Source organism: Rosa rugosa, chromosome 6, assembly GCF_958449725.1.
Source record: "Rosa rugosa chromosome 6, drRosRugo1.1, whole genome shotgun sequence".
Taxonomy (NCBI): domain Eukaryota; kingdom Viridiplantae; phylum Streptophyta; class Magnoliopsida; order Rosales; family Rosaceae; genus Rosa; species Rosa rugosa.
The window spans coordinates 24,353,652-24,366,326 of NC_084825.1; the positions used below are offsets into that span (position 1 = coordinate 24,353,652).

The following is a 12,675-nucleotide window of genomic DNA, read 5'->3' on the forward strand; positions in this document are numbered from 1 at the left end:
AGCTCCTCCGCTGCAAAACTGCAGCTCCGCCAGGCCTGACATGCTGCGTCGATTGCCTCCGCAGCAGCACAGACCACCGCTGGCAGCACCGGCTGTTTCCAGCGCAGCACATGCTCCGCTGGGCTCTCCCTCGCTCAGTGCAGCGCCCACTGCAGACTTTCCCCCGCTCTCCGCTCGTTGCTGCACTCTTCTTCCCTGCTCGCTCCAGCAGCCCCGCTATGCAACATCCGCTGACAACCAATTCCTCCGCCGAACTGGTGCTCCGCCGAGCTGGTCCTCCGCCGAACTGATTCCGCCGGCCTTCTTCCTCCGCTCCGCCCAACTTCGAAGTTCCGCCCAACTTCGAAGTTCCGCCCAACTTCGAAGTTCCGCCCAACTTCGCAACTCCGTCCAACTTCTCCGACCAACATTTCGCTAAACTTCGAGTTCAAGCACCGCTGCAAGTTGCACCTCCGCTGCACTCCAACTCCTCCGCTAAGCTTCATCAATGGCAGCAATGCTAGCCACCGTCAAACTCCACCGCTAAGCTTTTCCGCTCATCTCCGTCAGCGGAAAGGGCTGGGCTCGTGATTTGAAGGTTGGGCTGCTGTCGGCGGCACCGCCACACTGGGTCAGCGGCAAAGCCTCCGCCGAGAATCTTCGGTCTCTTCACTGGGTTCATGTGCAGCAAGACCACCCATCGAGATAAGTCTCTCTCTCTTTACTTGGTACACACGTGCCTAGCTTTCATGTGCAGTTGGTCAGCAGTTGCATAGTTAATCATTTAATTGTGCTAGTCCCCTGCACACACCTTTTATGCATTGTTGCAGTTACACTCACGTGCTGCAGTCAGAGACATAATTGGAGTGCCTTGCTTATACTCCTCCATATATATCATTTATATATGCCTTGCTTTCTCTTAGCTCATACACGTGCACCATGGGAGACTAGCGGTTGAGCATATTTTCTTGCCTCTCAAATCATATATTTCTTGTGATATATATTTCTAGCGGTGACTGCAAATTCCTGCCATGCATATCACTATGATCACTACTGTGACATTCTAAAACATGTATACATTGAATGTCTATGGCACATGTTTGGTCAGTTCAAATTATATGGACAGAATGCTAATCATTTACCTTATGTTAAGGGGATGCAACCGCCGAATACCGCCGGAGCAATGGACCGTCACGCTCGGCCAAACTCCGCTAGCCTCCAAATTGGCACAAGATAAGTAACAATGTCTTATCTTTTCCGCTCTTGCAAATTTGAGCTACCGCCAATGCCATGACTATACATGTCTCTATACCCTTAAGCATGCCTCCAAATTGTTATTAGCAACTTTCCTACAAGTTCATGCTACACACATACATGCTTCAAATTCACTTTCATGTGACATTCATCTAGAACCTTGTGACACTTATAGCTCAATTAAACATGTTCGGATAAATGCTTGCGAAACGGTTATGACTCGCTTAGGTATCAAAGCATGGCCGCGACTCGCTTGGGCTACGCCCCGCACGCTCATACAACGCCTACACCTAACTTGCTCGAACACCTAACTCCCTACATTTATCCAACATGCTTTAGTTACGCTCTCGGTTCACAATGCTTCATACATGTGGTCTAGCCTCCGAGCACCACACTTTTTCACGTTTTCTTACATGTGGTCTGGCCTCCGGGCTCCACGAGTCTATGGATGTGCACCTCCGATGTAACTACATATACGAATTTTTGTCTTTTGTGATACAGGATAGCGAGTCACTTCTTGCTTGCGGAGCTTGGGGACTTGTAGGGGCCGTGCGCCCCTCGGATGTTACTTATGCTTCATGACTTCATGATTTGAACTCCCCAACCAAGAAGCTACTCTTACTCGGGGACTTCGGGGACTTGTTTATACCTACACTAGCAAGGCTATTTGCTACATCACCAAGCATAAGTAACACCCTCTTTGGGACACCCACAAGCCATGGCAAGGCCCAACCGAGACATGCATCGTGTAGCCCTATGTTCAAGCTACGCTACGGTATCCGGAAGTCGCAAATCCGCCACCGGGAAGCCACCTTCCCGCCCTTGCAAAGTTGCCTCCACAAACTAGGCATTTCCACACTAGAATAGTTTCTACACTAGAATAGTTGTTACTTGTCCCACATCGAAAACAATGTAAAGGAGATGGCTTCCTTCACTTATAAAAGGAACTCTCCTCCCACTTAAACACCATTCATTCCACAACCAACTCCATTACAACATCTCTTGTAATCATGTTAGGCCACAAGGCTCGACACACACTAGTATAAGCTTTCAAGTGGACGTAGTCTCCCGCCAAGGCGGGAGGTGAACCACTATACATCTCATATCAATCTCTCTCTCTCTCTCACTTAAGCTAACTAGAGATCCCACGGATCACTAACGTTAACAGGCAGGTAATGGGACACGCCTCTGAGTCCTCTGTCATGCCTGTCCAACGCAAACAGGGTCCTCCCTCAGGCTTCTCAACTCCTCCACCACGCCGTCCTCCGGGTAAAGCAAATCCATATGCAAATACAAAGTGTCCGGTCTGTGGAGATTTGGGTCATAGCAAGCAATGGTGCTATGAAGTAATTGGCTACCCTGATTGGTGAGATTTCACCAAGAAACCACGGAAGAACCTTGGAAAAGCTGCCATAGCTACTACAGAGGAAGGGAAACCATCTAATGCCTCCGCTAATGTTTCACAGTCAGGTATGAAGGGTATGATATCTATGAATAGTTCTTGGATAATTGATACAGGTGCATCTGATCATATGACTAATGATCCGAGCCTCTTGAAAAAGCTGAAACCCTCCTCTCAGAATATTGTTTCTACTGCTGATGGTACTCCAACTCCGGTTACCGGAGAAGGCTCTGTTGTCCTATCTGACACCTTAACCCTTGAGTCTGTGTTGGTTGTTCCTTCATTGGCATATAATCTTCTATCTGTTGGACAAATTATTCTAGCACTAGCATGTATTGTGACCTTTTATCCCTCTTTCTGTGTGTTTCAGGACATTCTGACTCGGCGGATTCTTGGTTATGGTGTTAGAAGGGGGAAACTCTACTACTTGGATCTGACAGAAAGTGGAGAGCAATAGTTGTTGGGACAAATGAATCAGGTCAATGGAGTAGAGAATGCTAGGGCAACAGTGTGGCTGTGGCATCGTCGTTTGGGTCATCTATCTTTTAGTTATCTTAAGAAACTGCAACCCCATTTGTTTTCTGTTGTTAGTGACTCAGATTTTAGTTGTGATGTATGTGAACTGGCTAAGAGTCATCGAATTTCATATTCACCTAGTTTTAATAAAAGTCTCATTCCATTTATGAAAATTCATTCTGATGTCTGGGGTCCTGCCAAGATCCCTTCTCTTTCTGGGGCACGATATTATGTGACTTTTATTGATGATTATACTCATATGACTTGGGTGTCTCTATTGAAAAGCAAGAGTGATGTGTGTTCCATGTTCAAAGATTTTCACAAGATGGTGTCTACACAGTACAACAGGCTATTCGAGTTTTCCAATCTGACAATGGCGGAGAATATGTTAATGGCCCTATGCAGGAGTTTATGCAATCTCATAGAATTCGACATCAAACCTCAAATTCGTATACCCCTCAACAGAATGGATTGGCAGAAAGGAAGAATCGACAGTTACTTGAAGTTGTCTGTGCCTCTTTGTTTGGCATGCATGTACCTCGTGAATATTGGGGAGAAGCTGTGAAGTCCGCTGCCTACCTCCTTAATCGTACTCCTTCTCGGGTGATTGAATTTCAAAATCCTCAACAACAACTTCTTTCACTTCCATCGTTACCAAACCTTGAGCCTCGCGTGTTTAGATGCGTAGCCTATGTTCCAAGCCTCAACGCAGCAAGCCTGATCCTTGTGCCCGTAAGTGTATATTTGTTGGTTATGCTGAATTCCAAAAGGGTCATCGGTGTTATGATCCTCTTACTAGCACTATACATGTCTCTCTTGATGTTGCGTTTCGTGAATCCGAGCCTTATTATTCAGGGGGAGTTTCAGAGTCTTCCCTTCAGGGGGAGAGAGATTGAGAAGGAAATCCTCGAGATTTATTTGCATTTGAAGAATTTGAAGAATTAGAAGCTTTGGAATCGAGATTTGGAGTTGGAAATTCTCCATCACAAATTGAAAAAGAAACAGACATTGGGGCAGTAGAAAACGAAAAAGAATTTGGAGAAATTGGTGGATCAGTTGAACAGGTGGGGGCAACAGAAAACGAAAAAGAATTTGGAGAAGGAGGTGGACCAGTTGAAGGACCGGACTTAGCATGTGGAAGTAGATCGACATTTCATTAAGGAAAACCTGGACAAGAAGATTATCTGTTTCCCTTTCGTGTATAAAGAAGATCAATTAGCTGATGTTCTTACGAAAGGAGTGTCAAGGAAAGTGTTTGACAACTCAATTGACAAGTTGAGCATGATCGACATCTATGCCCCAACGTCGATCATGCCCAACTTGAGGGGGAGTGTAGAATATTCTGTAAATATTTTATTTCCTTGTACATGTAGATTACGTTTTTTCTGTATAGTTATAGGAGATATTTTCCTATTAGGATTACTCTTGTATCTCTTTATAAACCTCCTTTTTGGAGATGAATAATATTGAAGCATTCCAAACACATTGGAAAACCTACTGGCCACTTACACCACTTTTCTTTGTATTTTTTTTTTTTTGGAATATACTTTTCTTCGTAATTTTGTCTTAGTCTTTTACTTTATAAAAAAAAAAAAAACTTGTCCAACTTTTTTCTATTTTTTTTTATAAATGTTATTTGATAGGCTTAGAATTAGTCGAAGGGGTGAGAGGAGTTGGGAATTGGGTTAGATTCCCCTCCAATATAACAAAAAATTTCTTATCTGATGACATGCTAATAAATTTAGGATAACAAAAAAGGACATTTAACTTTCATATGAATCTCAACATTATTTGGTCTTGTATCATTAATTTTCTATTTGATGACATGCTAATAAATTGGGGATAAAAAAGGACATTTAATTCTCAAATGAAGTCCAATATCATTTGGAATACTGACATTAATTTTCTATTTATCTGTGAAAGATCTTGAGTTCAATTCACAGACAAGTATGTATTATATATCCAAGTAGGTATTATATATAGGGAAAAATTTGGTAAGTGGACCTGAACTATGGACCACTACGAATTTCAGTACATAAATTTCCAAAACATAAACTTTGGTACATGAGGTTTAAAAACTGACCAGTTAGCATACACGACGTCAATGACGCCGTTAGTTTGGCCGTATTTGAAGGGGTAAAATGGTCTGTACGGCCTTTTCCCTCCAACCTACAACCTACACTCCTTACACATATTTTTCCCGCCATAATTCTGATAAAGTCTGCAACTAACCATACTCTTGTTTAAAAATGGACCATTAGTAGTGGTGAAAATGAAAAAAAAAAATGGCAATGATAGGAATGAAATTACTTAGTTAATGGTTCAATTGTGCATGACATAGAAATTCCAAATAATGGAAAGCAATTGTTCATACTGCCCCCTACTACAGATTTTCCAAAAACCACCAGTTACACAAAAGCTTATGGCATTTGTCCTATTACAAAAGAAAACAAATGCCACATTAACAGGTGGTGTTTCTTGCCATAACTACCAAGCTTGGTTCCTAAAACACAGAATTCAGGGTTTCCACAAAGCCCTCTGCAGTTTCGGTTTTTGAGGTTGAACAGATGCAGCAGCAAGTCTGGGTGACTTTCTTGGCTTAATTCTCCTTGCAGGCAACTTGTACCTCTTCCTTGACCCTCCAGCACTTGCTGATGATGTCTCATTCACTGGTTCAGCCTAGGAAATGATGAAGCACCCTTATGTCGCAGTTCAACTCTAGTATATACATTTCCAAACAAAATGCACCCTCAAGTACCTAGAACTTGCATCAAGAAAATGTGAACAAAAGCAGAAAAAAGCAGGTCAGTAAGAGCCTGGGGATTTATCCACGGCCTCACTAAAAAGCTTGCATTCTCTAACAACTAAACAAACTAACATAATTGAAATCAACATCACTTCAGTTCCCGGGACCTAGAGCCACAATGTCATTTGTGGAACCAAAGTAATCATATCCAACAACATGACCAAACCAGATCCTTCCAAATAAACTCAAATCTAAACCCTACTGTAATCATTCTTAAACAAACCCCTAACATCAATCAACCAAAATATCAACCAAATTAACACAGAAACAACATTTGAACCAATTAACCACGATATCAAAACAACTTATGCAGCAAATCTAAATAAAGAGACATGCTTTAAATTCTTAATCCAGAACAGAAATTCCAATAAAGGACAAAGCACTAGTTCACAACAAACTCAAAAAAAAGCATAGCAAATTAGACATGGTTCCTAATCCAAAAAAAAACCCAATGTACTATAACATCAAAACCGTTGCGGCGGCGAAAAACCGGCAACCGGCCACCATTTCCTAGTACCTCCTGGGGCCGTACCCGATCGGCGCAGTCTGGAGATCAGAGGGATCCACCTTCTTGATCGACGGTCTCCTTGTCGACGACGATCTCGTCGGTCTTCATGGCGGACTCGTCGGGGACAAAGTCCATGCGGCGCTCGCGCTCCTCCTCTTGGAGCTTGAGGGAGATGCCGCGGACGGGGCCCTTCTGGATGCGCTTCATGAGATGGGTCGAGAATCCGGCGATCTTGTTGCAGAGGCGCTTCGACGGGATTTTTGCAGATCCTCCAGGACCTTCTTGTTCGTGTGGCTGTCAAAGGGATAAAAGAGAGAGAAAAACGAGTTGACTGTGGTGGACTACATGTCCTTATATACGACAGCTGACCAAGTCGAAGGGATAAGGGTTTTCAAACTAAAAAACCAATTCTGCCCTTTATTATGTGCGTAATGGCACGACGTCTGACGGAGTCATTGACGTCGTGTACGTATATTGGGTCGGGTTTCATATTTGATGTACCAAAGTTTATGTTTTGGAAATTTATGTACTGAAATTCGTAGTGGGCCTTACTTCGGGTACTATTCATGATTTTTTCCCTTATATATATATATCTTCAGTTGTTATGTGATAAAGAAAAAAAAAATTAGAAACATATTTAACAACTCCCACCACGTGTTTTGAAAAAAGCATAAAGAAAGACTTCTATTTCACCTTTGCCTCTCTCTCTCTCTCTCTTCAATCACATAAACATGAAGGAACTTATACCTTGCTTAATTTGTTTTCAGTCACAAGTTGTTTGGTTGTTTGCTTGATCGATTTGTTATTTATACATAAACAAACACACATGTGGCCACTGTAATTGGTACCACACACAATTGGACACACAAGCTGCAACTGTTGAAAGATCCCCTGATCCAGTGGATTAGACTGTAAGTATATGATTTGGTCTCATTTTCTTCTTGCTTGTTTTGAAGCATTAATTAATTTGCTTCCTTTTTATACATAATTAATTGACAGATATACTGAGACTCTGAGAGCATGGCAGCCACAGTAGTCCCTAGTGTAATGGTTAATATTAAAGCTCTTGACCAAGATAACTACGACTACTGGTTCTTTCGAGTGAAAACATACTTGATGGCTGAAGGTTTGTGGGATGTTGTCGATGGAACAAATATACCTCCAACAGTAGAAGACCCTAAATTCATGGCTTGGCAGAAAAATAATGCCAGGGCCTTGCAAGCTATCATCATATTTTGCGGGGAGGATGCTGAGTTGTTTATTAAATACATCACGACGGCAAAAGATGCCTGGGATATTTTGGTAAAACAGTTCAAGCCTTCTGAAATTTTAGAAACTCCAGGTACAGACATACATCTCCTTATCAATCAATATAATAGGAAAGTTGCACAATATGTAAGCATATCACATCACAAATTATATATATATATATATATATATATATATATATATATATATATATATATATGCTTACCACTTTTAGAATTTTTTTTCTTGTCAGATCACTTTTAGAATTTGATTACTCAAACGGAAATATTTTTATTCCAATGAGGATCTTATTTATCTTAACTAGACTTATCCTAGCTACCACTTGAGTTATATATTGAAGTTATAACATGAGCCCTTAACCCTTTGCTGGAATTAAAACTACAGCCAACTCTATGAGATTGGTTACTCAATCAGATTTGATGAGTAATACATAAATTATGTAATTAATTAATTTAATGTCCTGGATAGGTGGGGTCGTCTTGGGTACCTTGGTGTTTGCCATACCCTTATTTTTTTATTTTTTTTACTTTTAGTAAATTAATATAGTGGAAACCTACTGAACTGGTCAACAGGTTACCCAATTAAATATCGACATGTGTCATTTTTAAAAATAAAATTTACCATATTAACAACACACTCTTTCTTGATATGTAACATTGTTAAAAATCATGTAACAAGTATTGTCAAAATAATAAATTACACATAGTTGAACTACAATTACGACTTATGACAACAGTTGTTGTGGTTATTGTAATTGAGTGGTCAAAGATGTAAATATCATATTTGGACAACTTTTATCAAATTTAGAACCTTGATTATCAAGTGGAGAAGCTCCTTACAATACTGAGTTGTTACATATCTTTTGGTCTAATTTTAATTTTACCATGTTCACAACACAAATGTTGTCGGAATTGTAAAATGGTTGGTAATCTTGTAAATGGTATAGTTTTTGAAGTAATTACTACAATCAGAACAAAAGTTACCGCTTTTACACCAATAGTTGCGAGTTATGGTAAAATATGTAGTCATTGAGTAATTATTCCATTAATGATAAAAATATAAAGATTTACCACTTTGACAACAAATTTGTTGTTGCACTTGTTAAATTGTCCATAAATTAGTACATTAGTTTAGGTTGGGTAATTACTATAAATAGGACAAAAGTTACCGCTTTTACATCATTTGTTGTGATTGTGGTAAAATCTGTAGTCATTGTAGTAATCATTTCATTACTGATAAAAACATAAAGATTTACCACTCTGACAACAAATTTGTTGTCATACTTGTTAAATTGTCTATAAATTAGTACATTAGTTTAGGTGGAGTAATTACTACAAATAGAACAAAAGTTACCGCTTTTACATCAAGTGTTGTGGGTTGTGATAAAATGTGTAGTCATTGTAGTAATAATTTCACTAATGATAAAAACATAAAGATTCATACATGTTCTATTTTATATAATATTTACCACTTTGAGGACTCATGTAACCACTTTGAGGACACATGTGGTAATTATAAAAAAAATCCGCATTAAAGTAAATAAGGTCTTCGTTAGAGAAAAGTAGGTTCTCATTTGAGTAATTAAGTCCTAAAAGTGGTAATTGTAATAGGTTCTCATTAGAGTAAAGTAGATTCTCATTTGAGTAAATAAGTCCTAAAGTAGGTTCTCATTTGACTACATTTAAAACAAATATTATTTTTTTTTACCCTAATTGTTGTCGTTGTCGTAAAATGCATGTAAAAATAATTATATTTGGTTAAGAAAACTACTAATGATCCTTTCAACAACAACAAAAAACTACTAATGATATAATTAATTGGTAATAAAAATTACTTAACTAATACTAATTTTGCGAACTTAGGTTAGAAAGTTTTTGTTTTTAATAAGGAAAAAACGTAATTTTCAATTGTGTAATTGTCCATTAATAACAAGCATTAATTCACTAATAATAAAATTAGTTAGTAATATAGACTATTTAACTAAAAGTAATTCGGTGAACCTAGGATAGAAGGTTCTTTTAATTTTTTTTGAAAAAGGAAAAATCATAATTGTCAATTGTCAATTGATAATCAAACATTAATTGGCTTTATTGTTTTCACTATCTTTATTGTTTTCAATTCAATTAGTAGTTTGTGTTACCAAAAAAATTAGAAAGGCTAAGGGCTAAACAAGTGTTAGCTCAGTGGTTAGAGCACCCACTACCTATGTACGAAGTCATGAGTTTGAGTCACCATGGGGGCAGGAGTGAAACCCTTTGATCATATTTTTTAAAAAAATCAATATTAAAAAAGAAAAAAAAAATTACCAATTTGTTAAATATTTTGAACCATTGGATATATTACTAATCCAATAGTCCAAAATATTTAACAAAATGCGGGTATGGCAAACACCAAGATACCCAAGAATTCTCCTACATGTAATATCACTTTGAGCTAATTTTTTTTTTTTTTTGATAAAATTACTTTGTAGATATTTCATCGATCTATCCCAAAAAAATAATAATAATAATACAAATTTGAATTGTAACTGTTAAACAAATAAGTAAATAACCGTTTTATTTTCAGAAGAAATATCTGAAGTTGACTCGAATGACAGCTCCAGCTCAATTGATGGTGATGAAGACTCGGAAGTACAAGTTGCTGGAGGTATTATGCTCACTCTTCAGTCTTCACTGTGATTTCTTGAAATATTACTGGTCTTTTCTACCAAAAGTCACCTTGACTTGCAGCACATGCACATTTCTTTGAGGAGGTCCACGCCCGGAATTGGGAAGCTGTAAAGGAGCTTATTCGCGGAAATCGACGGGCAATAAGAGCAAAATCTCAAAACACCGACAAGACAGCTCTTCACTTTGCGGTCCAGTTCGGGGACGTAAACGGTGTAAAAGCGTTGCTACCGTTTATGGAAAACAAAGACTTAGAAATGCTAGACCGTGATGGACATACTCCTCTTTCTATGGCTATACTAGAAAAGGATACAGATGTGATGACCAAAATTGCTACGTGCATGGTTGAGAAGAACAAGGAACTACTCCTTCGTATTGTCGATCCTTCCACCGATACTATTCCACTCTTGATGGCTCTGAGGCTGGACAGACCAAAAATGGCTGCTTATCTCTATAGTACTACTCCACTTGAAAAGCTTAAGAAAAGGGACCAAGCTGAGCTAATTTCCACAAGTTTGAGAGTAAAATATATAGGTATGTGAGAGTATCATTCATATGACAAATCATTACTATAGCAAGCGGTTTATATTTATTTCTTTTCCTACGTATGATCGTATGTTATACTGATTCCCTCTTTCACTATACTATAGATACTTCGTTGGACTTAATACGGCGTTTTCCAAGCTTGGCTATTGCTCAAGACCACTCTGGTGAATCCCCTTTAAATGCATTGGCTAATACGGCTGGATTATTCAAAAATGCTAGCCAGCTCGGAATATGGGAACGATGGATTTATAATTGTTAGTAGTGCTGCTCTCAATCTCTCCTCTCTTCGTATGAAGCTAATTTGTAGTATTCATGCATAAAGCTAATTCATTGTAGCTCACATATCCTTATCACTTAGATAATTCATCTATATATATATATATATATTCCACTAAGGGATCCATTTTTTTGGTCTTTTCTAGGGATAGGGCATTAAACCAACTTTTCGATCATATTTTGGCATTTCAACCGTTCAGTTTTTAGGTCTTAATGTGTAGATCACTTCTGCAAATTTTCAGCCAAATCAGTGATTGTTAAGGTATTAAACTAGATTAAATTAATATATATTTATATTGTTATAAAGTAGGAAGAAGATGAAGAGAGAATAATTGGGAGGAAGTAGAAGTAGAAGTGTTCTCATTCAGTCTCATTAGCCTCCTTTATATAGAGGTAGGGTTTACATCAAAGTACACAACTAATGAGTATTTACGTGGACAGCCATATAGATAATAATATTTACAACACTCCCCCTTGGATGTCCACCAATGAATGATGATATTGGACGCGCTTATTGTTGCCTCGTTAAAAACCTTGCCAGGTAACAAAAAACCCAGTGGGACAAAAATAACCCTGGTCGAATGACAAAAAGAGCACAACGCGCATATGTCCTAGGTAGCATGCTTCTGGATGCTCCCCCTGATGAGAATCTCCCCCTGATTGTTGCAAGCCTCAATTATGTATGTGATAAGCTACATGTACCATGTATAGTGGTTTGATGTGTCTATCACTGAGGTGCGACTATGTGTGCTTTGCATATAGGGGCTCATCACAAATTTTCATACCTGCAAAGTTAAAGCAATACTAACAAAGCTAGACAATATAAAGAAATTGATACATTTATCTTTGTATAGTTTAAAACATAGGAAAAATCACCATGGCATACCTAGCCATAAATATCAATATCGATCTTTATGTATTGATATGTCTCATATAAGCTCTTCAAGAGCTCTAAGTAATTCATAACTTTGCAAAAGTTAGAATATGTTGCAACATTATATTCATAATTCGAATTCGATAGTAGTCTCATCATAGTACTCATTAAGGCAATTTAGATCTCGTTAACTAGAACGAAATGAGTACATATGAGCTAGCTTTAAACTCTTTGATTCCATGAGTGAGCTTCAGGCTCTTTCAACCTTTCATGAACTTGAATCATTCATGTATTTGAATCCCTTGAGGATTTGATAAGCAATACGCTTATTATGACACTTTGCTTTTGAGATTTTGCTTTTAGCAATATGTCTTTAAGATCTTCATAATATACGATGACAACGTGCCATAAATCTCTCGTCAATATAACAACTATATGTAACACTGTACTTATAGAAAATTGTCATTCGTATAAGGGAAGATGTTCACAATCTCATGTCTCTATAAATAGACATTGTGTCGTAGTGATTTATCTTCACTTTTGACAAATACCCTTTTGTACCATGTAGGGTTAAAGGTC

At 38.4% G+C, this 12,675-nt stretch overlaps 1 protein-coding gene across 1 annotated transcript; it reads left to right on the forward strand.

The window, feature by feature from the left end:
* The first annotated feature begins 7,485 nt into the window (after window positions 1-7,485).
* LOC133716448 (uncharacterized) lies at window positions 7,486-11,205 on the forward strand. Its single transcript, XM_062143160.1, has 4 exons — window positions 7,486-7,807; window positions 10,300-10,380; window positions 10,464-10,934; window positions 11,051-11,205. Exons 1-4 carry the CDS (start codon window positions 7,486-7,488, stop codon window positions 11,203-11,205), a joined length of 1,029 nt encoding a protein of 342 aa, XP_061999144.1.
* The last annotated feature ends 1,470 nt before the right edge of the window (window positions 11,206-12,675 follow it).

Excerpts from the sequence above, each read along its gene's own strand:
- LOC133716448 (XM_062143160.1), top strand. The coding sequence starts at position 7,486 with ATGGCAGCCACAGTAGTCCCTAGTGTAATGGTTAATATTAAAGCTCTT. Across the intron at positions 10,381-10,463 it reads GGAAGTACAAGTTGCTGGAG|CACATGCACATTTCTTTGAG; the intron begins GTATTATGCTCA and ends CTTGACTTGCAG. Across the intron at positions 10,935-11,050 it reads TTTGAGAGTAAAATATATAG|ATACTTCGTTGGACTTAATA; the intron begins GTATGTGAGAGT and ends ACTATACTATAG.